This window comes from Vicia villosa, linkage group LG5, assembly GCF_029867415.1.
Source record: "Vicia villosa cultivar HV-30 ecotype Madison, WI linkage group LG5, Vvil1.0, whole genome shotgun sequence".
NCBI classification, from domain to species: domain Eukaryota; kingdom Viridiplantae; phylum Streptophyta; class Magnoliopsida; order Fabales; family Fabaceae; genus Vicia; species Vicia villosa.
Genome location: NC_081184.1, coordinates 124,727,510 through 124,753,550, shown reverse-complemented (window position 1 = coordinate 124,753,550; position 26,041 = coordinate 124,727,510). Strand labels below are relative to the sequence as shown.

Sequence of the window (26,041 nt, the reverse complement as noted above, 5' to 3'; positions counted from 1 at the left end):
ACTATTTCCCTTGTTCAAACTCAGATCAAAGAACAACAACTCAAAGACATTCCTCCTAAACAAAGGTCCAAGAAACTAGGGTTTGTGGTCTCTTGAAGAAAATCAATGAACTAAAAGCTCCAAGGCATCTCATATGGTTTATGATATTCCAAACCACCTCCATGACAAAATTCAGGTCTCAATTCAAAGAGTTGATCACTCCATTACTTAGAAAGTCAACAGTCGACTGATTTGACCTAAAAGTCAACTGTGGTCAAAGTACAATCAAAACTCCTGATTTTTTGTCAACATCCTTATATTGAAGTATCATTCACCATTTGATCAAGAATTGATCATGGTTCATCAAGGAAAGATCAGAAATCAATAATTCCAAAAGTTTCTAAATTAGGGTTTTTATAGGAGAAAGTCAACTGAACTTTGACCATCCATAACTCCTACATGGAACATCAGAAATTTTCCATCCAAATCTCATTATGAGGGAAATTGAATTCTCTACAATTTTGTCTCTCACATGCCAGGTCAAAAAAATGCTTCATTTGAGAGATATGGATCAAAAGATTATAGATCCTTTTCGAAAGTCAACCAAAAGCAGTTTTTTGTCAAAGCCTATATCATCAAGATAAATTCTTCAAATGGAAAAAATCTTCTAAAGTGGCTTATAGAGGACATCTTGGGCTTTCCAAAAAGTACTAGAACATGGTCATATGATAAAAATTGAAGGAGATACGAGGCTCAGGAGTTGGTCAAAATTCAAGAAAGATACCAAACCCTAACTGCATAATTTTGTGCTTATGGATTAATGGGCCTAGGTTTTGGATCCTAAACATGTTTGTGACCTAAAAAGGGACCTATCATTTTGTCTTCATATTTTTATGACCTTTAGTTAATTTATTTGGATTTTTATTCATTAAAAAGCTAAATAAATTGAGTAAAATTATAAAAAAATAATGAAGATAAATTGTATGGATTTGCTTTTAATCATCTAATGGCCCAAATACCCATATAATCGAGTCCAAGTCTCGTTTTCATGGTGATGGAGAGAGTTTGTCCAAAATTAGAAAGAAAAATAACATTTTGTATCAAATTTTCACTCATGAAATAACCTAAAGATCCAAGCCCATTCATGACCTTATTCCCTCATATAAATACACTCTACAAGATCAGAATAAGGGGAGGACGAAATTTGGAGGCCAAAAGAGCTAGGGTTCAAGTTCTTAACATTCAAGAAAAAACATAAATTTCGTATGCTTCAATGAATTAACTTCAGAGCCTCTAACTGATTCCAACCTACTCCTGAGGCATGATAGGGTGAGTCCAGGGATTTGAAGTGTTGTTACAGAGCTTTAACGTAGGAATGATAGAATGCCATGGTTAGGGCAAGATCCATACATGGCGTCGGATTCGTGAGTACAGAGGTTTTCAAACCAAACGGATCCCATATTCTTGATCAGGGAGTAATTTTAAGTCAACCTGTGCCTTTAGTTTATTTCTTCTCGATCGTTTTCATGAAATTCCATGTTTGCAGAATTTTCCTACGAAACGCAGCATTTCCGCAGGTAAATCCATGGCTAGATCCGCAGCTATTTCCGCAGGGGCCATGCGAAGAAGATGAAGACCGGACTGCTGGATTGTTGACTGGGTGCGTGTAGGATTTTGGTTGGTTGGTCAAACCCGTACTTCTCTCTGCACGCGTGTTGGGTTTTGAGTGGCTAGTCAGCGTTCTAAGGCTTCCTCTCTCTTCTCCCATTCGCCAGTCAGACACACATGGGGCCCAGCTAAGTTTTTTTCCTTTCCACCATTAAATTTTATTTTATATATATTATTTATTAATTACGGTTTATTTGCAAGAAACGTTTCCAGCACGCTTAACAAGTTCAGAAATCCAGTGTGGCCATCTAACATGCACCCACGACGCACCCTCAGATCCCAGCCATACGATTGCATCTCACTCTGATCCAATGTCCACGAAGCTGAAGACCCACCATGGACCATCACAAATTAACCCCACAGGATCGCTAGCGCCATGTTTCTTTGTTTATTTTATTTTATTTATTTCTTTAATGGTTAGAATTAGCCTTTTAATTAATTTAAATAATTTTTGATTAATCAACAATTAACTAAATAGATTTAGAATAATTAGGTAATTAGGGTTTACAAAATTTTAATTAGTTTAATTAGATTAATTTTAATTTGCTTTTTTTAGGATAATTAGATAATTAAGTTTTAGTTTAACTAATTAGGATAATTAATCTAATTAGGATTTTAGGATAATTATTTTAGGTTTTAATAGTAATGATTAATTTTAGGTTTTTATCACAAACTTTGCCCCAACCCTAAATCACATATTTGGTAGGTATTGTCCGTCAACTAGGATTTTACCCTTAGGTTTTTAGCCATTAACTTTCAAGGGTTTAAGCTTACCCTTTTGTAATCAAATTGAATTTTCTTTCAAAGCGCGATTTCTCTTCTCACCTCATGCTCTATGATTGTCGCATGCCTTTTTAAATTATTTGCCTTTATTCTAATCTATTTAATTTTGCCTTCATTATTTTTTATCATTTATAATCTTGCCTTTATTATTATTGCTGCGTGTCAAGGCGCATTATCTACTTAATTATTTCTTTTAATTTTTTTCGTAAAGTTTTTACCATATTATGTAACTGTTCACAGGATGTAATAGTTTAATTAGGGTTTATTTTCTGTCTTTTAATTTTTGCCCTTTTATTTTTAATTTTTGCCCTTTACTTTCCGCCTTTTAATTTCTGCATTCCCCTACAGGTTTTTATTGTAATTCCCATTCCCCGCAGGTGTTTATTGTAATAGCATAGGAATTTACTTTCTGCCTTTAATTTCCGTAATATTAATTGTTGTGGTTAGTAATCTTAGGGAGTGATAAACCATGAATTGAACATAGATCACTATTTACAAGATAAATGTCATCGAAGTTAACCACGTGATTGTGCACCCACACACCTTTAGGGTAATTCCTCTTGTTGCCTTTGTTGCCTGTTGCCTTAATGATTCTATTGCCTCTGATTGTACTAAATAGTCACGTCCCTCGATTCCGAGGATACCTAAAGCAAGGTTGCCTATAGAGATTAAAAATCATCTAGTCCCTCGAAGTTGCCTCGGTAAAAGATGATTGTCCCGATTGCTAAGGTATCCTCGCATGATAATATTATATCCTTCCCTTAGACTACCTGCCCTCTTTATGGCAAGGGACAGTCTTGTGGCAAACGATAATCTCGATGACCCTTCAACATCCAATTGAAAGACTTCCTGCCCTCTCATGGTATGGATAGACCCTTTCGCCTTGAAAAGCTAAAAGAACAATTTTTCAAACTTAGGGTAGTTGCTACTAATTGTTTGCTCTAAATTCAAAACTCTTTTCCCACTAATTTTCAAATACTTTTCAAAAAGACTACGCTTATTTACAAGCTAAAGTTCTTATTCGAATTTCTATTCACACCCTACTTTTTAAACAATTCAAACATTTTGAAAACTAAGTGAGCTAAGCAATTAAGAGCCCATGGAAAACCATGGATACAAAGGGTGCCTTACACCTTCCCTTTGTATAACTTACCCCCCGAACTCAATCTCTTTTCAAAAAGGTTTTTTCTGTTCTTTTAGCCTTTCTATATATTGGATAAAATAAAAGTCGGTGGCGACTCTTGCTATCCGTGACATTTCTTTAAAGTCAGTTCTCCCACCGTATTACACCAGGGCCGACCCAATGTATCCAGAGGCCCGGTTCTAATTTAAAAAATAAGTTTAAATTTAGAAAAAATAATAATTTCAATAATTAAAATTGACATACAAAAAATAAAATTATATATTAATAACTTAGTTGCAACTTTAGTCCCCCTATTTTGTATTTTTCTTGATTTTGATACCTCTATTTTAAAAACCACTATTTTAGTCCCCTTTTTAAGTTTTCTGTGCAATCTTCGTCCCCCTATTTTGCTTTTTTCTACAAAATTAGTCCCTATTTCTGTCCCTTTTTAAGTTGTACCTAACTAAAACTCATGAGTACCAAAGAATTTATCATAAAAAAATAATGTCATATTGTATTGTAATAATTAATAGTATTAGTAACTAAACATTAAGCACAAGAAACCAAACACAAAGTCACACAGGAAACACAATTTTTTTTAGTGTTGGCTTGTTTAAATAAATTACAGACACATAAAATGACTTACTTGTAAATCCAGTAAAGTAAAGTAATAATAATTCCACCATAATGTAGAATTGTTAAACACAAAAATTTTATACTTATATATCTAATTTATTACTTAACTTATAAATGGTTTTTTTAATACTTTGACCAATTAACACAACACAGGTAACACAAAATTCCAAAAACAATTTATAATATATAACTCAGATATCAAATACACAGTACATAAAAACCAAACACCTATGACAGTCGAAACACAACCATTTTTTCTATCACAAAATCTCACTTACTCTTGCTCACATAACGAAAACCATTTTTTCCAATTTCAAAAGACCAAAAAGAAAGTCAAAACACAAATTAAATAACATAGAGCATAGAAAAAGCATCATCTTGAAGAAACTTACCCATTGCACAACTGCTTCGTCGTTGTTATGTGGTATTTTGTTTTGATTTGTTTCAACTTGTCGCCGTATGTGGTATCTCGTGTTGTTCTGTTCATTTCATCTCGTCGCCGCGTTCATTTCGTTTCCGTGGTGTCTCATTTTATTTCATCTCGTTGTCGCATTTCGTTTCGGTAATGTCTTGTTTTACTTCGTTTCATCTCATCGTCGTAAGAGGGGGAATTTTGCTTTGGGATAAGGGAGAAGAAACAAGACACCGTTTGGAGAAGAAAGCGAGCGCTGTTGGAACATTGGAGAAGAAAGAGAGTATAATCTCTATACTTGGAGAAGAAAGTGATGTTTGGAGAAGAAATAGACTCACTTATATTTTTGGAGAAGAAACAGAGTCACTTATATTTTTGAAACGTACGAGTATTCAATGGTATTTAATAATTGGAAAAAAAATGGGCCCCCCATATTCTGAGGCCCAGTGTTGTATAACCTGTTGCGCCGGTGGAGGGCCGACCCTGACAATTACAAATGAATTGGGACACAAGTTACAACATCAAATAACGGAAAAAAAATTAAATTTTCGGATATGTAATCGCATACACAAAATCTATAACTGATTACAGTTGAAACAAAAACAAACTTCATAACAATAGTATTCGGTTATAGCAATCGGTTACGGTAACCTTTTACTACAATGTATAAGTAGTTGCACCATCTCTTTAAAGCTTAGGATCACTACTTATTGATACTTAATAAATTCTTAAAGATAAATTTGTAATTTAAAACAGCTCTTCACTAGGATCTCAAATTAACTTAACCTTTGTCCAAGAGTAACTTACTTAAGTCTGTGTTGCACCGGTTCGGACACGTACCTAGTACCCGGTACGAATATGAGTACGGAATACGACATTTAAAAAAATTAAGATATGGGTGTGTCACTATAATTTTTTTAAAGTATAATTGAAAAATAATATATAATAATTATATTATTATAAAAAACAATACGTAGGAATTATATTGTTCAAATCATAATAAAATATCAAAATTAAAAAATAATTTGTTCATAAAAAGTCAAGATCAATTACATAAAAATATCACATTTAAAATGTATTAATAATTCATGAAGTCAAAGGTAGAAATATGAAACCTGCGTAGCAGCAACACTCTAAGCATACAAAAGTATAAGACTATATAATTAATTTTTTTACCTCCTTTTATGAATAAATTAAAAACTTTAATTTGACTCACTAAAATAGTCTTCAAATTGTATGGATCAAAGAAAAAACTATATTTTTTGTCGGTATGTGTACCAACGGGCGTACCAAACATGAAAAATTAAAAAAAAAGGGTACGCACTTGGTACGTACCATACGAGTATCATACGCGTACCGGTACCCGATACGTATCAGGTATTGATATTTTGCCTAAAACGAAGTACTCGTGCTTCACATACTGAGAAATTAAGAATAATAGGGATTCCATTATAATCTTTATTTGATATTATCTTATCTTGAATATAAATTTTTAGATTCCCGAACGTGAGAATAATTCGAAAATCTAAACTTACCCGACAAGTGAACACGAGGGAGCCTAGTAGTCAGAGCTACCCTTACAAGTCAGATTTGGGTCCGTGACATGGTCATCACCATCATGAATCGGTTACATATTATATTTTGATAAGGTTGGAGATATATTAGCATCGTAATTGGTTCCCCACTTACCATGACCTATTTATCCGCTCATATAAATAGGCCCACTTACCATGACCTATTTGTATATGACATAATAAAGTCCTTAGAATAATTAGTCTGTTTAACGATCTATTAAGTATGAATTAATCGTGAGACCTCATTAAACATAAGGATGTGATACAAAGTATATGTAGTCAAAATTTACGGTCACATAGGACAACAATGATACATAGAGACTATAATGTGAGAAGATTGATGACCGTATCTCACGGGTCATGAATATGAGATATCAAGTCTTCACATAGATATAAATATCAGGAGTAATATTTATACTGGATTGACTCACCATGAGAATAATACATAGTATGTTATGTAAGTGTCATAAGTTATTCTCATAATGATAGCAGTATATACCATACTTCGATATAAAACCACTATAGACCCTAGATGTGGGGTAGGGTACTTTATTGCAAATCAAACATTGTACATAACAGGATAACCATAAAGATGATTGATGGGTGTTCTACAGACCATGGTGAGGGACATGAGTGATTTAGATGAGATTTACACTCTACATATATAAGAGATATTTATGGCCCCTAGATGGAGTATGACTATAAAATGCACGGTCGTGCTTAAATAAGTTAATATGAGATATTCTTGTAAAAAAAGTTAATATGAGATATTTAACTTATTTATTATTATCAAGTATACTCAGGGATCAAGGAATAAAATATTGGATACATACTATGCCTTGTGTTCAATATAGATATAACAGGCAAAAGGGTAACTATACACATGATCATTATCATAAAAAGATTATGTTATACTTATATAAAACGACATTCTCGTCACTTGGGTAGCAGCAATGTGTTGCTAGATACTGCTCACTTTTTATAATATTAAATATGAGATTTAATATTATTCTCAATATCATCACGTATCTCTCACATCAGTGTCCATCTCTGGAGCACCTACGAGATCAACTCACAACCAAGGTTATCTCTAACGCGAAGCTGCGAGAACATCTGTATGCTCACGTCGGCGATCTCTCGCATGCCACTTAAACACGGAAGCATTAAGTACGGATACCCACAAGTGATTGTCAGCTCTAAATCTATCTCTAGAGTTTAGAAACTAACAGATAATCATCCTAGATAAGGATTCAATAAGTTTATCTCTAAAGCAACCTAAATCCCGAGCATAGAGCAGAAATCTAAGACAACAATCAACACAGATTTATAAAGCAAATTAAATATAACGCCATGGGCAAAAAATATACACGAGTTCACATACACAAAACCCAACTATAAGAGAAAACCCAAAGAGGAAGAGAAATGAACCGAATATCTCCTGGTTTGTCAGCTCCGTTCGACAATAAATCCACCTCCAATCATCCAAATGCAAGCTCCATAGTAGTTTTCTAACCTAATATAACCTAAAAATGATAGTTTGATGAGTTAGGAACAAATACCCCAAAACATAACCTAAAAAATGTGATTTTTTCCCCTTTTAACAAGTTGTTGTCTCAAGCAATCTTGCTTAGCGAGCTTAGCTCGCTAAGCGAGTAGCAGAAAAAATCAAATTTTGTTTTCGCCATAACTTAAGAACCCTAACTCCGAATTGCGCCCGGTTCCAAGTGTTGGAAAACTTATTCAATGATATATTTAACAATGACTAAATGGAAAGAAAATTAATGAATTTTATCATCCTTATTTTGAGCCTATGGAAGCGCGCTTGAAGGTGGCTAAGCGAGCTTCTGCATGATTTTCATTTTATTGCTCCAAAACTGCGAAATCAAAGTCGTGCCTTCGACATTTTATTCCTCGAGGCTCTGATATGTATAAATACCTATAAAAGAAAGGGAAAACTATCAAATGGTACACAAAATGAATCAAAACTCAAGAATACGAATATTTACATAAAAGTTGGGATTTTATTACAAAAACCAAAAGAATAGAATCGATAAGTGCCACAATTATATACTCAAAATAACGACAATTTGGCACTTATCAAACTCTCCCCAACATGAAATTTTGTTTGTCCTCAAACAATGTCAAATAACACAAAGAATCAAAAGTAATAAATCAAAGAATTGAGAATCAACAAGTTTAGAAAACCAAAAACAAATGTATGGCTCAACACAAAAACGTATAAACAAAGTAAATACTTATCATTATCCTACAACGACAACATGTAAACGAAACGAATCCTAAGTACAAAAATCATACAAAATATTTTAAAACAATACAAGCTCACATCATGAATCACACCTAGCAAAAATTCATCAATGGATGAAGAACACACAAAGGTGAAGGACTTTTAACACTCATCCAACAATCTTGCAAACAAAAGATTAAATTATGCATTCATCCAAAAATCACATTGAAGATAGAAAAGCAAGAATCACAAGGGCTTTTCAATGTTGTAATGTAGCTTGGTTAACAAACAAGGGATAAGTCCTAAGGTTAATCAAAACAAAAATTTGCCTAAACCTATGGGAGTGATCAATTCACAAAGGTTCAAACAACATATTTCTGATCAAACTTTTTCCTTATCCACAAGTTTCTCAAACAAAAACATACTACTTATCAGCACAATTATTCCATCCTTTTTTTATTTTTATTTTTGTTTTTCAATTTCTTTTTCTCTTTTTTCTTTCTTTTTATTTTCTTTCTTTTTCGCATTTTTTCTTTTCTTTTTCTGTGCAACCTCATAGAAACAACCAAATAAATATATAATCATTTCTCTCCCCAACTTGAATTCAACCACATCATAATATGAATACTCCCTACTTTCTAAGGCAAGGCAAAAATCCATACAACAACACAAAGTTGAGAGTTCAAGAAAAAAGAAATCAACATCCATTCAAAAATAAGTGAACTAAATGCAAGTATAGAAGTTCAAGAAATAACATGGATGTTGAAAAAAAGATCAAAGGAGTTAACAAATGATCACACACTCACAAGGTGAATTGACTATTTGGCTTAGGTGGTTGTGCTCAAAATGAAACAAAATGCCTTGATCCTTTTCATGCTTTCATAAAATCAACATAAACAAAAGATTAAGCATAATAAAATCCAGTTAAAACAAAGATTGTGGCCTCCAGCATATATGAACAATGGAAAGCTTCCTCACAATTATGATTTGAGAACTAAAGTGATTCAATCAACAAGTAAGTAATGCAAAAGAATGAATGACATGGTATTTGTACAAATGAAAAGTTTCCTAAACATGCTCTGCTATAGAAAGAGATAAATGAGTACCTTGAATGATACGACTTCAAAAATAATATCCTACCATACATCCGCAAGTTGAAACACTCAAGCTTTAGAAAATCACCTCAAAAATCTTCAATTACCGGACCAAAATTTGAGTCCAAACAACCAACAAAAGAATTAGAAAAATAAAACTAGTATCTACTACTAAATAACCTTGGTGAGAGTGGGAAAAAGGAGTGAACCAAGTGGAATAGGAACCTCACTGGTACAAAGCAAAGAATCTAAATTTTTCTGCACTCGCTAAGCGATGACAAAAAAAACCCCGAAAAACCAGAACAGCAACAGCTCTTCCACCTTGCTTCCACTTCACCTAAATACCTCATATGCAGAAAAGTAAACAAACTTACAACCGTTGGGGTGCCTCCCAACAAGCGCTTATTTTGCGTTGTAGCTCGACGCCTTTCTTGTTTCGGTGTTTGGCAAGTAACCTCCTCTCGTCATGCCATGGTGACGTTTCACCGTGCAAACCTAAAGAAAGTGTCCTAACCAAACACTCAACAAACATTACGGGTACAAATATATACAACAATTTCACAAACATAAAAGAAAACACACATATACAAGTATGAACATGAACAACTATTAACATACACAAAGAGAAAGTTGGTGAATATTGGATTCACACGTTGAAAAGTGAATATTTTAAATAACGAGCTGGTCCGATCTCAACGTGTTTCACCAACATTCACCAACAAAAGTATACTTGTATGTAAACATATACAAGTAACCATGTATGGTGAACATAGACAAGTAAACATGTACAGGTAAGTATATATACCAGTGAAATTATATAAGTGAACATATACAATATATACGATATATACAGAGCTCAAAACCACGAAAACTATTGTGATGCAATCCTAAACAAAACCATTCCCCGGCAACGGTGCCATTTTGTTGAAGCTGTATAGGGCAAGCAACAAAATATTTAGAAGTGTTTATCCGAGAATTATCGTGTCCACAAAGATGGTTATAGAATGACATTCAACGGTTTCTATGGTTTCGAGCTCGGATTTGAATGAACAAAAATATAAAAACGAAAAAGTAATTATTAACACAAAAAGAATTCATTCTTCGGAAAGATAAGATTTATCAAAGCATTGCATATAATCTACTTCTCACAAACTTAAACTTATCGACCAGTTATACTCAACTTACGATACTCGTCTATGTCATCACATATCTCTCACATTAGTGTCCATCTCTAGAGCACCTACAAAATCAACTCACAACCAAGGTTATCTCTAACGCAAAGCTGCGAGAACATCCGTATGCTCGCGTCGACCATCTCTCCCGCGCCACTTAAACACGAAAGCATTAAGTACGGATACCCACAAGTGATTGTCAGCTCTAAATCTATCTCTAGAGTTCAGAAACTAACAGATAATCATCCTAGATAAGGATTTAAAAAGTTTATCTCTAAAGCAACCCAAATCCCGAGCACAAAGCAAAAATCTAAGACAACAATCAACACAGATTTATAAAGCAAATTAAATATAACGCCACGGGCGACAAATATACATGGGTTCAAATTAAATACATACATAAAACCCAACTATAAAAGAAAACACAAAAAGGAAGAGAAATGAACCGAAAAATCTATGGGTTTGTCAGCTCCATTCGACAATCAATCCACCTCCAATCATCCAAATGCAAGCTCCATAGTTATTTTCTAACCTAATCTAACCTAAAAATGATAGTTTGATGAGTTGGGAACAAATACCCCAAAACATAACCTAAAAAATGTGATTTTTGTCCCTTTTAACGAGCTGTTGTCTCAGGCAATCCCGCTTAGCGAGCTTAGCTCGCTAAGCGAGTAGCAGAAAAAATCAAATTTTGTTTTAGTCATAACTTGAGAACTGTAACTCTGAATTACGTTCGGTTCGAAGTGTTGGAAAGCTTATTCAATGATATATCTAACAATGACTAAATGGAAACCAAATTGATGAATTTTCTCATCGTTATTTTGAGCCTATGGAAGCGTGCTTGAAAGTAGCTAAGCGAGCTTCTGCATGATTTTCATTTTATTGCTCCAAAACTGCGAAATCAAAGTCGTGCCTTCGACACTTTATTCCTCGAGGCTCTGATATGCATAAATACCTATAAAAGAAAGGAAAAACTATCAAATGATACACAAAATGAATCAAAACTCAAGAATACGAATATTTACATAAAAGTTGGGATTTTGTTACAAAAACCAAAAGAATAGAATCGATAAGTGCCACAATTATATACTCAAAATAACGACATTTTGGCACTAATCAGTGTTAAAAGTATTTAAATTGTTTAATAGATTACCACATATGTAATTTATTCGCTTGGTGAGCTTGTCACCTTCCGCTTTAAGTAACTTGGCTTGGAAGAATTGCTCGCCTAGAGAGCTTATATCTTTGCTTAGCAAGATAGAGTCAGCAAGGGTGTCATATTTTTGCCCTATTTTAGGTCATGACTTTGGTTGGGCGAGTCTTTGCCTCGCCCAACAAGTTCTCTACTACTCAGTTTGTGCACTTTGTGACCTCTCTGGATGATTTCACCTATACTCGTGAATATCATAGTTAAAATGTTCATATATGTATTTTAGCTCATTTTTATGATAAATTGAGGATTTTTCATGTGGTTTCTTGTGTATTAAGTAAATAAGTGTTTATGCTAAATGAGTAATTTTAGCATTTTTCATTGCATTGTAGGTTGTTTGGAGGTTTGAACTTGTAGCAGTTATGACAAAGATTGAAACTACAAGAGAAGTTCCTGGAAATCGAGGGAATCGCTAGTTTGTAGTTGTTCCTACAAATAATGTCATTGTTATATGATGGAATGAAAAAAAGGAGGTGTTACGAGAACGAGCTCTTATTGTGCAACGACAGGAGCTTTAGGTATGGCAGAGTAGGGAAGACCTACAATGTTAGCACTCAAAGGCTCAAGTCAATGATGTCAAAGATATGTAATTTGATAGTGATGTGTCTCCCACTAAGGTGTGTTGTTCAAAGGAAAGTCCCACAAAAGTAAGAATGCTCCTCGCTCGACCCTTTCCCGATTATTGCGCTAACAAATGGTATCCCGAGCCTTTGGTTTCGAGAAAGGGACTGGCTTACTTGTATCGAAAAGTACCCTACATGGGCAAGGGTAAGCGTCCCATATGTGGATAAAGAGTGTTCCGTTAAAAAAGTTTTAACGGTGGTACAAGTGTATGTTGAAGAAAGAACTTCCGTTTGAGTGAGACTTTAGCATTTATAAATGGGAGAATCCACTCACCTATCACCTTAAGGTTTTGGGTGGACAAGTGATGTGTCGTTCATAAAGGTGTGTGTTGCTCAGAGAAAAGTCCAACAAAAATAAGAATGTTCCTCACTCGACCCTCTCCCGATTGTTGCTTTAACAAATGGTATGTGCTAGAGCTTATATATGGTCAACAATTAAAATTGATTTCTCCTAACCTATAGCGTAATGTAGTGAGTCTTCCAATCAGATCTAACATGAGATAAGTGTTTGGTCTTTTCAGGAGATACTACTTGTTCCTCTATCAATTGCATAGGCATTCTTAATTGTATCTTGCAGTTGAATTTTTTTTTCTTGGGTCTTTGACAAACCCAGAACAAAGATGATTGAGAAAATGAAGTTTTTGTTTTCTAAAATATTAATTAAATTATTTTAATTTTAACTAAAAATTTATAATAATTTTTTAAATGATATGAATTATTTTGGTTATTTTAATTCATATAAATGAAACATTGAAGGAGACTTAAAAACCTCAATACTATGTAGAAAGACAACAAATTAAATTTTAAAATATATTAACTAATATTTTATTTTACTCTCTCCGTTTTTTATTATAAGTCGTTTTGGAATTTTTTTTTTTGTATTTTAATATAAGTCGCTTTACAATTCAAATGAATAATTAATGCTATTTTTCCTATTATATCCTTAAATATTTACCACATGTCATCAATGAAGGATAATTTTGTAAAAACCTTCGTAATTTTTCATTTTCATACAACAATTATTATTTTTTTAATCTGTGTGAAAAGTCTAAAACGACTTATAATAAAAAACGGAGGGAGTAATCAACAACTATTATTATTTAAGCTTAACCGATATTTTTTAAGATACATAAATTTTCCTTAAAAAAAGTGTAGTGTGACTTTGTACCGTTAGGTTTGATTTTATTTTTGTTCAAATTGTAAGTGTTGAAAGACGAAGCTTCCCAACTGTAATACGCATGCTGCCGGCCGCTGTTTAAGATAGGTCCCGTTTACTTACTTATCCTACGATACACTGATGTCATCATCACGGCTGAAATTTATTCATTACGTGCTAGTATTACCTCATACTCTAATTCTTTAATTCGATCAATAATTAATTAAGATTTATTATTGTTAAAAAATTACTTATATAAAACAAAATACATCTTTACATGATAATATTAAAAAAAGTTTAATAGTAGTGCAAGTTAAAAGTATTACACAATCATTTACCAATCATTAGCGCTGAATTTAATAAGGAAGATAATGAGTCGATTCCTCACAATTGCGATCGGAAGAAAAGTTTCGACTACTAACAAATCAATATATTCAATAAGCAGTAGTAATTTTTGACATCATTATAGCTTGAAGAGAATGTTATCTAATTTGCTAAAAAAAGAGATAAATGTTTTAAGAAGGAGTTTGGTGATCTACGAAAAGTGTGAATGAATTGAATATTTTAAATGACGCGATCTAATCATGTGGTTAAAATTGTTCCCGTGTGATTTGACACTTTATTCAAATAATTGTTTGATTAAATATTAAAGATGAGAAATGTGATAGAGGACGTGATCTTGTATCATTGACAAAGATGAAAATTCGTCTATTCGATACTTCTTCTGTTTTAAAATAAGTGTTGTTTAAGATTTTTTTTACATAAATTAAGAAATGCAATGATATTGTCCTAAAACATTGCACTTTTTATTAAATTAACCCTAATAATGTATTAAAAATAATATAAAAAATAATAATTAAAAGACACAATTCAAAAAATAACAATAATTTTTACAATAAAAGATAATAATAACATTTATTTTGAAATAATATTTTTCATAAAACAACACTCATTTGAAACGGAGGGATTATTTGATATAACTTGGAATTTTGTTAGAGTCTTTCTTGTGGGGCCCGGGGAACCACATGTTTAAATTATGCAATTCTTTGATTAATTCTTTTGACAGCTGTATCAACTCAGTGATGGTTAATCTTAACTTAACACTACAGTTTAAACACATAATATTGTAATTAATTGTTGGATAACAACATGGTGACGCAATGGTAGATACAGCTCAATCTTTCTGACGTAGTAGGCCCCGCATTCATATGTCATGCAACGTGGCTTATGACGCTTACGTCGTCCCTATCCTTTTTTTTTTCTTTACTTTTTTTTTTTAATAAAAACATTGCCGCTCCTATCCTCTTTTCTTGGATAATAGTCGTCATTCTCCTTTCTCAACGTCTGCAACACTTTTGTTTGCATTTTTTTAATTCTCTTTTTATATTCTTTTTTAAGAATTTCATTTGATGGATTTATATTTTTCTAATAATATATAATTATTAATTAATTGTTACTCGTAGTATATAATCAATGTTACCTTTGAAAAATGTTTTTTAATAAAAATTGAATATTCTAGAAAACTCTTCGTCAAGAGAGTTTAATATTATTTTCTGTATAGAATTGAATTTGAACTTAATAATTAAAAAAAAATATTATTTTATCTAAGTATTTTTACATTTATTTAAAAGTTGTTTTTTATATTATTTAAATTTTTTAAAATATAAATATCCATGAATAAAAAAAATGATATATAAATAGAGAAAGAGTTTAAAATGGAATTTATGTTCTGTTTCATAAAAAGGAAGAACCTAAGTTTTGTTAGTAGTGATATGTACAAGTGGGGATGGGATGTATTACGTAGCAAGTGGAAAATGGCCGTCCAATAGCGTAACATGACCAAACCATACCGCGTAATCTTACAAGCTATGACGTTATACGTTTGTTACTATAATATCTTTGCACATTTTCCATTCCCCATTTATATTTATACTCACCCCCTTTTCATAAACCATTACCGCAAACCCAACCATCACAAAGAAAAAACCTACACATTTCTTCTTCTCTCAAATTCCCTCAAAACAAAACATCATGCAACAAGCAATTCCTTATAGGTCATATACCACTTCCACCACTCACTTCAATGTTATCAAACCAAACACATTAACAACAAATAAAATCCAAAATTCTATCAATGATTCATCTCATGTCTTCTTCTTTGATATTAAGGAAAACCAGAAAACAATAATTCGTAACATGGTATCAGAGAACGCGGTTATAGTCTTCGCTAGGCGGGGATGTTGTATGAGCCATGTCGTGAAGCGGTTGCTTCTCGGCCTTGGTGTTAATCCGGCTGTTCATGAAGTTGAAGAAAAAGATGAAGTTGATGTTGTTAAAGAATTGGAATCAATTGCAAATGATGATGGGAAGGTTCAATTTCCAGTAGTGTTTATAGGTGGAAAATTGTTTGGAGGATTGGATCGAATTATGGCTACTCATATTTCTGGTGAATTGGTTCCTATTCTCAAACAAGCTGGGGCTTTATGGCTCTAGGAAAACTCGTTATTTTATTTATTTGTTTTTTTCACTAAATTTTTAATTTTCGTTCTTCCTCTCGGATATGTTTATTCCTACCTTTGGAGTTTATAGAAATGTATACAGTTATAAATAATAAAGGAGTATTTTTCAAGTTTTGTTTTTTTGTCTTTGGAATTGGATGCAATTTTAAGTCATACTATTCTATACCAACTAATCTAAATTACGTTACTTGAATTGAGATGGATACAAATGTGTCTCATATTTGCCGTCAATTAACTTTATATATACAAGTTGGTGAAGGTTTAAGATTAAGAGTGTATTTCTCTTAAAATCAGACACAAGCAATTTTTGGGTTGGATTAATCAGTACAGAGTTTCGCTCGAATTTTAAATACCCGTAAATAAACATTAAAAAAAACTATTTGTCGGCTTCAATTACTTGAAAGAGTTATTCATGCTGATGTGTTGCAATTAGTGCCATGTTGTCTAAGATGTCACTGCTCACGTAGGAAACATGAAGTGGAATTATTTGCTGATCTAAGCCAACTTGACTTTTGCAGTTTAGGAAATTATTTACAAAGTTATATTTTATTTTAAATATCTAATAGGTCAATCAGGCTTTCAAAAAGATTAGACTCAGATAAAAAAAATAAGCATATGATAGGTTACAGGTCAGGTTTAAGCTTTAAATTTTTTAGCAGACCAGACTCAAGCTTAGCAAAGTCTAGCTCGACCCAGTCTATTCTCACCCCTAATCACCGACAACAATCTTCTTATTTAAAATAATCTTTAAATAACCATTTTAAAAAATGGTGCCACAAACAAAATAAATCATTTGTATTTTTGTCATAATTTTTTCACACAAAAAAGCTATAATAAATTGGCCCAAAATATTAATTTGTATCTAAATATAGAAATTGCCAGGTTTGAGACTTGAGTTATACTTTATTCTTATACTTTAAGGGTCATTTCTTATACTTTATACTTATAGTGTGGCTCACATTTTTTTTAAATCTAAAATTGTCTTAAAAAAATACATTTTTCGGATGCACCTTTCTCCATTTTTGTCAAAAATTAATTTAAAGATCCATCTCCAAAATTTGATAAGATGAATTCAGAAATGCATCTTTAAAAACATCCCTATCCCATTTACTAAGATGAATTCAAAAATGCATCTTTAAAAACACTCCTAATCCCATTTACTTTTTCATTGAAATTGACTCGGAAATACTTTACTGAGATCTCATAAATTTTAACAATTTTTCTGTTATTGGTCTCTTAAATATCGAATTTTCAAAATAAAAGAGTTACAACCTGGTAAATCTAATTTCACTTGTTCTCACAACTTCACTTTAAAAGAAAATGTCAATTTTTTCCGTCATTTAAACTGCTTTCACTGCACATATTGAAAACTTCAAACTGCATTAATTGGATCATAGTTTTTCCCCATGTGCCTATCACACAAATAGAAGACTATTTGCCCCAAGTTATTCTTGGACTTTTTTTACTTTTGTGTATTATATATTATTTCACATAATATAAAAATATAATTATGCAATAAAAAAAATCAATAAATTGATGGAATTCAAACTGCATTTAATTGGATCATAGTTTTTCAAAGAAAACGTCCAAATTGAACCGCATATAATTTTAATCTAAATATGATGATTTTTTGCCCCAAAGAATCAAAGGCTTGAAAGTCAAGAGGGTTAAAAATACTAAGGGCGGCCAGAATATAGATGTTCTAATTTGTAAACTTATTTGACTATCAAACTATATTTGATACCTATAAAAAAAATAAAGGAATCAATTACTAAGACAGCAACATAGCATTAACTATGCCATGTTTAAATTGTGATTTCCATCTCCCAAATCATAGTATAAACTGTATAAATTGGATTTCTACCACAAATAATATATTTGATAAAAACACATTAAACGGAAATTTTAATGTTAAACCATGATTTAAGCAAAAGTAAAAGAATATTTTCATGTCTAAACAAACCAAAATTTGAAACTATATCCTAAAATGACTATAGCCATTGGTAAGATTGAACTTTAAATATCTTCCTCATTTCTGGCTAAGTAACAATTATATGCCTAACCTGGGTTTTAAAGTCGATGGTCGGCTGTAGTGTCGGTGAATCTTTCCTTTGCATAAAGATATTGTTGACTAGATTGAACCATGAATCAATAACTTTGAACGAAAGAGTTGAAGAGTGTTTCATGCACTAAATTCTGTACAATGTGGTTTGCACTCTTTGTTTTAATCCTCGACCAAATTGGATCAGATTTCAGAGTAGAAGGTAAAAAAGAATGCCATTTTTCATTCACAGGGCCACTCTCAAAACCAGCAATGAACACATCACATATTATACATCAGCAAGAATTATGGCACTTGACTAATCAAAGCGTATCAAACCATGAATCAAAATCATCCGCTGCAACTTTTGACTTGTTTTGGGATTGTGAAGAGAGCATGCTGGGGTTGATAGGCTTTTCTTCTCGTGGCCATGATAAAACATTTGGCTTCATCAAAGTGGATGTTTCCTCTAGCAAGTCGTCAAGTGCATCATCTAGACTAGCAGTAATAGATGCAATTCTGGTTGAAACTGGTTCTTTAATTGAAATCTGAGGGTGTTCTTTAGAAGAGACTCCGACCGGAGCAGTAAATGAAGCATTGGACTTGGACTCATCAAGCGTATCTAGAAGCATATCCAGTTCTAATTCAGCAGCTGCCTCAAATGTGGTGTGTTTCCCTACTGTATATTTCAATGAAAGTAAATTAGTTTCTGCACTCTGCAATTCTTTATTTTTAACACAACTGCCAACCTGCTGAAAATCAATATTACCGTTGTTCACAGGAACGAGAATGTCATCGGACAAAGCAGATATAGAAGCGATATGGCTGCTACTACATGAACTAGATGACGTAAACTGATCTGCTGCAGAATCATCTCTATTTAATTCTTTAGACATCCTCTTAGATAGTTCATGGTCCACTGCAGTTTCTTGTTCGTCAGGTTCAAGTTCTTCGCTGCCTACGGCCAAATCTTCCACACGCTGTAAAAACGACCACATTAATACAGCAAATATAAATTTGAAGACTACATTAAAAAAATTAAATCCATCCTCCAACTTAATAGGGATTTTACAGGGCAATATATTGATTTTATAAAATGATTTTTAACTTAAAATTCCAAATGTCATCAGTAACATGATACTCGCATTAGTGCTCCATACACATCGTAGCTATTTCTAACCAGAAGGAAGGTGAAATATTTGACTTCATAAAGCATGGTTGCTTTTATCATTATAGCACTGCACGATCATAGTCATGCATGCACCAATGACTGTAGATTATTTGGTCGATCTTATAAAAGCACATATGGTCATGTTTCAGTATATAGATGACAGGGAAATGAGGTGTAATCAATATTTTAAAAATCGAGAGTCCATGCAAGATCAGGATGAGGTTAAAAGAACGTAATTCGATGATCGTAGCACGGAATGTAAGACCCTACCTAAATTACAAATTACCATCTAAATATGCATGAAAATCATATTGCTAAGAAAAATAGGTCTAATCATACCAGCAAATTAAATTAAAAAGATAATAATCAAAAGAGATATTTATTTTCGATTTGTGTGTGCGAGTGTGTGTATATTTAGTTACGTTGTATTGTTATTAACTTAGTTTTTACATTAGTGTTATTATGCTTTGAATAGAAAAAAAATTAAATAAGATCAAATGGTTGTCGTTTAGGGACAAGAAGGTCAAAAGAAGTGGAGAAGAAACAGAGCAGAATCGAGAAGCCTCAAGAATGTTTTAAAAAATGACCCGGCATTTTATTAAAAAAAAAATAGGGCTTTTTTCATCAAAAACACCAGCCTAATTCAGCAAACAAGAACAGAGAGTTTTCTCTGATTCCACTCGCATCGTACCATGGAAGCCTTGAACATAGGATCGTGCAATCCTACACCTTGACTCACATTTCTACATACACTAGGTGTACACACTATGACTCGCCTTATCAACAGATAACTCCAATTCACAATTGTATTTTCATGTTACAGAGGAACAGTAATGTTTCATAAGTAGCGCTTTGTATCACATAATGTACAAAAATGGTTTTTCAAAGTAGAAAGACATTGACTCACAATTCTACATACACTAGGTGTACTACACTATGACTCGCCTTATCAACAAATAACTCCAATTCACAATTGTATTTTCATGTTACAGAGGAACAATAATGTTTCATAAGTAGCGCTTTGTATCATAGAATGTACAAAAATGGTTTTCCAAACTAGAAAGACATTGAGGCTAAATTTGGCTTGCATAAATTCTTCTTCACAAGTATTTTATTGCAGCAAAATAACAGTTACAAGTACAACAACCAAAACATTTTCTATTTAAATTAAGGGAAATGCTAGCAAGTGCTCTAAGGCCTAACGGCATTCATTAAGGGCTTACAAGAGTAAGTTTTTATGGAAATTTGTGTATTCACTGAATTGGAAATTGAAATGTTCAACTTTTTTTAAAGAATAATTTCTTTATTTGGAATCCTTGAAGAGTGCCCTTAGGAAACTCATTAGCAAGACCCTTAAACTAATAATCACTAAAAAGCCTCAATGTTTTTTCTTTTGCTTACGGAATTCAAAAAATTGTAGAAAAATGGAGAAAATGAATGATTTTGTAATTATTAGTGAAAACAGTAAAACAAATTGCAAAGAAAAAGCATATTAGGATTCTACAATTCCCATGTGTCCCGGGAAACACCGGAGCACAAAACATACTTAAGTGAACCTGAGTAAATCTTTCTATTGCTCTAATTTAGTTATCACTTTTGTCGGTCTGTATTATAACATAATAGTTTCAATCAGATATCAGATAAAATATGAACTCTGAAGCAAATAAAACATGAAGGAAAAAATATTTGTGACACACGCAGAAAAAAATGGGAAAACGAAATTAAGAAAAGATGAGGAATGTAAAAAAGAAATATTATGAAATAAGATTTAACTTGAATGAAAGATTTGCGAAGAGGCAGACACATGATTTTCAACTCAATTTAGAGGATAGACATACCAACTCAGAGGGCAACAGGTCAGGCTCAATAAATAATCTCTTAGATAAGTCAACTTTTGCAAGCTTTTGAGCAATAGCATGCAAATTCAAGGAAATCAACGATGCCTGCATGAAAACCCATTTCATGGTAAGTACGGAAAAATACAAAACAAAGTTGGAATATAACTTGTTAGAAACCAGAATCTCCAAATCATTGTTTAGTAAGAGAACTGAACATATATGGATAATAGTATTATAGTATAAAGTAAAGAAACATATTTTGCCACCTCATCATTATCTTCCTCTTATTTTTCCTCACATAGACTCTCCACAGTACATCATGGGTTTATACTACTGAGTACTGACCTTCAATTCCAATGTTATCAGAATCGAGATCTTGCATAAGATTGGGAGGGGGCAACAGGATCGTAACTAAAATCGGATGACCATACCCAATTTATTAACTTTATAGATCTAGAGGGGTAGCAAAATTCTACTAAAACAAAAATATATTAAATAGTGCATAAGTTAACATGCTAAACATGAAACCACCAAGTCTCAAATCTTAAACATAAAACCACCAAGTCTCAAATTTTAAAAATAAAACAATTAAGTCCACAAAATAAAATACTTAAAGGTTGGAGGCTAGAACATTCCTCCTTCATTGTCTCCCATATTATCAACTTGTTCATCGTCATTAATCTCATCCATCCACAATCCTCCTTCATTGTCACTTTCTATAGCTTTGGTGACATCAAATCCATCTACAAGTGCAACTGATTTAGCAATACTACAATTAATTTGATCAATATGCATCAAATTTTAATCTAGATCGTCCACGTTTATATGATTAACATTTTCATTTTCTTCCCTAGCTACATAGCACCAATCATTATCATGGAAATCGTCAATGCTTAGATCTCGTTTTTTAACTTTGAACCTTTTTATAGGTTAATCTTGTATACTATACCATACACAAGATCATTCAGTCTTTTGCTCTAATTAATTTCCTTTTTTTTGGTATGGACATAAAGTGAAATATTAAATTTAAATTTAAATGTATAAATGATGAATTTATAAAAATATGATCTCAAAGGCACTACAACTCCTCTAAGAGCCTGAAAAAAACTGCAGGTCAAGCTCAACACTCTTACGGTTATGCACACCAAAAGTTACAAAAATTTGTTATTCACGTGTTGAGCTTGACCCGCATTTCTTATAGCTATTCTGGTTGTGAGAGGAATTGAAGTGTATTTGAGGTGCTATGTTTTTAAATTCATCAAATATAGTTTTTATATCTATTATATTTATGCATTTCAATTTAATAATTCATCTCTTTAGGTCTATAACAATAATAGAAATCAGTTGAAGCAAAAGCCTATGAACGATCTTGTGTATGTGATGGTAAATACAAAATTGACCAAGAACAAGGTTGAAAGGAAAAAAAAGATCTAAACATGGATGATTTTCAAGATGACGAAGATTTGTTGCATGTAACTGATGAAGAAAATACAAATGTTAGTCATGTCAATATGGTTGATCTAGTTGAAGATTTGATGTATATTGATCAAACTAGTCGTACTAGTGTCAAATTAGTTACACCTTTAGATGAATCTGATGTCCCTAAAGCTATAGAAAGTGACAATGAAGGAGGAAATGGTGATGGAGGTAATGGAGGACATGTTGCTTCTGATGATGATGATGAGTTTCAACAAAGTAATCACAATTACAAACAAATGTAGTGGTTTCTAAAATAGTGAGGAGGATAATGTAATTGCTAAAGTTGTCGAGGCATGAAGGTGTCCGAGAGAGTTTGACTAAATTTAGCACAATCCTCCACCACCTCTGAGGGATATGGTACTGGAAAGGAGTATCTTTTTCATCTAACCAAAAAAGTGCTTCCCAATATTACTACGGCTTACTACTAAATATATATTGATTTATTAAAGATACTTATGTCCTATAAGAAGCACTCACTACTAGTATGCTTAAAACCTTACATGAGGACAACTATCTCTATCACATTCAAACGGAATTGGTAAACATGTAATCTTATTGTATAATCATATAAACACTAGTTAATGAAATAACCAAATTACCTCCTGATTTGCAATAGTCTTGTCCTGTACAACAAAATTATCATCTCCATCCCACGATACAATGCCCTCTCCTCTAGCTGAAAGTATAGAGCTTAATCCCACACCAAACTCCCCTGCAAAAAATAATCTCAACAACATTAATCCTAAACAAAAGGCATCAGTGACCAATTACTAGTTCACAAATGCTCAAATATCATCGTCCAACATTAATCACATATATCACAGTGCTGCTGGGTAAAGACAATTAACAGGGAAGCAAAGAATAAACACATACAAGGAAGAACTTCATTGAAGTCGTCCAGAGTTCTATCAGCATGAGATTGAGCCTCAGCAACAAGATGTCGAAAATCAGCGCCCTTACTTTTGGGAACAACAACATCTAGGGTTTTGCTTGAACTTTCAGGAACAGAATCCGAATCCTCTTCTTCATACCGGTCCCAATTTCCGGGAAGCGCCTGAGAACGAGAGCGATTGGTTTTCTTCTCAATTGCTTGTTGCTTTGCAAATGGCTCTTTTGCATCGTCTTGGTTTGGGACGGAAGAAGAAAACGAAGACTGTGATTGAACTTTGAGCTTTTGATTTCCGTGATACTTTTTGTTGTGTTGTCGTGTGTGATCTCGCTTTGATTTTGCTAAAGCTTTTACGTCCATTGGAGAATTTAGCTGAAGGTTTTTGGGATTTGTTTGATTGTGATGGCTTGAAGGTTTATCGGAATTGAATTGAACTGAGTTAGGTTACAGAGAGAGCGAAGTTTCAAAGGTTCCCGCAAGAGTTCAAACGCTGTCGTTTTGCAGTGCTTTCCGTTTCAATTTCTTCACTTTTCACCGTGTGTATTTGTTAAAAGAGAAATTGAACACGACCCTAAATCTATTTCTTAGGCACAACAAATAAGGAAGAGAATAATTTTTAATTTATTTTTATTTTTATTTTGTTTTTAATTGGTTTATGGGGTGGTTGAGATTAAGAAGGAGAAATTTTTTGATTTAATTTTTAATTAATTAAAATTTTGTAATTGATTGTGTGTAAAATAATTTCTTATATCCGTGTCTACCTAAGAATTTTCCTTGTTTAAATCGAGCATTCAAATTCTTCTGCCACCTCCTAAATTTTCTTAGCACCCCCAATTTTTCATAATGACAAATTTAATCAAATGTTTTAAAAGCGGATTAGAGATTGAACGGATAAAACGTCCGGTTTAAAGTTCAATTAGTTTAACCAGATAAATCTACGGATTTTAAATTTAATACAAAAATATTAATAGTACATATAATAAAACAATATTGTTGTACACTTCATTTCAACATTCATTTAAGAATAATGAAAATAAATTAAAGAATTACAATAAAATATTAAACTAATTTAAACCAAAATTAAAATAATAGAATATAATAACTAAAATAATGTTCAAATAATTAATAATACTTAAATTAAATAAGATATAATATAAAAAATAAACAATATAATATAGTTAATTAAACAACAAAAAGTAAATTCGAGTTGAACTACGACAATAAGTCAGTATTGACAAAAAAAAAGAATATTGACTTGAACGACACAATATTGAGGTGGACAACATGACTATGTTTGAAATAACATGTGTGATGATAATAAAATGTAGTTGAAAGATATATTATAACAGAGTGTCAAAATTTAAAAGTTTGTATGGTTGTAGAAAAAATACGTAATTTTTTTCGTTGTGATTGGTGAATGTATGTTAAGACTTGATATAGACATTTTAAATTTGTTAATTTTTTTAAAAAAAATGACTTTTACAAAATCCAGTTGGGGTTATTTGGTTCAAATGACTTTGGATGCCCAATCCGGTTTTTTCGATTTTACTCCGATTTTGACCCACTAGTGGTTTTGAAAGGTTGAGCCAACTGTTTTCATCTCCGGTTTCCGGTCCAACCAGTTGAACCGCTGGTTCGATCCAATTTTTAAAATATTGATTTTACCCTACACATTATTTTACTATCCAACTGTTCACATTGTAGGAAAAATTCTCTCTAAAAATCTAGAAAGTTTAGAAGTTCTTTTTAAAATTCGGTACAAAAAATTAGGCGAAGTAGGTTTTTTATGTGTTTTTTATCGGACTTTTGAAAATCAGGTTTGAAGTTTTAACAGATTTACTCCAAGTATCCGGAAATATCTTGAATTTTTATCGAATTTTGAACAAATACATTGAAGTATCTTGCTATTTTACCGAACTTTTTTCGAAAAATCCAAAAATCACATTCAATTTTATCATTTTTTTTTTATAAAAAACTGTAAATCCTATGAAGTTGTACCATATTTTTTTAAAAAATTTGTAAATCCCATATGTAAATCTTCCTCCTCTTTGATATAATATGTTTCTTACTTTCCTTTTGTTTTATCATGGTTGTAATGACTATTTTGTTTTATCTATAAAATTCTTTTTTCTTTGCTTTATCGTTTTTATTATTTATGGTTGGGAAATTGACAAGCATTATCATAATTTATGGATATGATGTTGTAAGAGTTTGGCAATATCAATTAAGAAAAAGGAAATTCTTATTTTCTTAATTAAAAAAGGAGGCATTATAAACACTATTACGGATAGTTCTTAAGAACACTCTTCTTAAATTCCATCATCTGTCTTGCTTAATGAATTTACATAAGTCACTCAGTTTTCGTCTCATTCTCCTTCTAACTCCTCCTTCTTATCGAGCTTCTTCATCAACCTCTCGGAAGTCCTTCT

At 32.3% G+C, this 26,041-nt stretch overlaps 2 protein-coding genes across 2 annotated transcripts; one reads left to right on the top strand and one right to left on the bottom strand.

The window, feature by feature from the left end:
- Positions 1-15,550: 15,550 nt before the first annotated feature.
- Positions 15,551-16,304, top strand: LOC131602352 (glutaredoxin-C9-like). Its single transcript, XM_058874437.1, has one exon. It carries the CDS (start codon positions 15,707-15,709, stop codon positions 16,166-16,168), a length of 462 nt encoding a protein of 153 aa, XP_058730420.1. The 5' UTR covers positions 15,551-15,706; the 3' UTR covers positions 16,169-16,304.
- A 128-nt stretch (positions 16,305-16,432) lies between these two features.
- On the bottom strand, positions 16,433-24,141 carry LOC131602351 (protein ECERIFERUM 16-like). The gene is made up of 5 exons (XM_058874436.1): positions 23,597-24,141; positions 23,323-23,435; positions 21,245-21,349; positions 19,005-19,215; positions 16,433-18,914 (listed from the first exon to the last, which is right to left on the bottom strand). The coding sequence occupies exons 1-5, from the start codon at positions 23,970-23,972 to the stop codon at positions 18,559-18,561; spliced, it is 1,161 nt and encodes a 386-aa protein (XP_058730419.1). The 5' UTR covers positions 23,973-24,141; the 3' UTR covers positions 16,433-18,558.
- Between the last annotated feature and the right edge of the window lie 1,900 nt (positions 24,142-26,041).

Excerpts from the sequence above, each read along its gene's own strand:
- LOC131602351 (XM_058874436.1), bottom strand. The coding sequence starts at position 23,972 with ATGGACGTAAAAGCTTTAGCAAAATCAAAGCGAGATCACACACGACAA. Across the intron at positions 23,436-23,596 it reads CTTCAATGAAGTTCTTCCTT|GGGAGTTTGGTGTGGGATTA; the intron begins GTATGTGTTTAT and ends TATTTTTTGCAG. Across the intron at positions 18,915-19,004 it reads TCTCGTTCCTGTGAACAACG|TAGGGAAACACACCACATTT; the intron begins GTAATATTGATT and ends TGAAATATACAG.
- LOC131602352 (XM_058874437.1), top strand. The coding sequence starts at position 15,707 with ATGCAACAAGCAATTCCTTATAGGTCATATACCACTTCCACCACTCAC.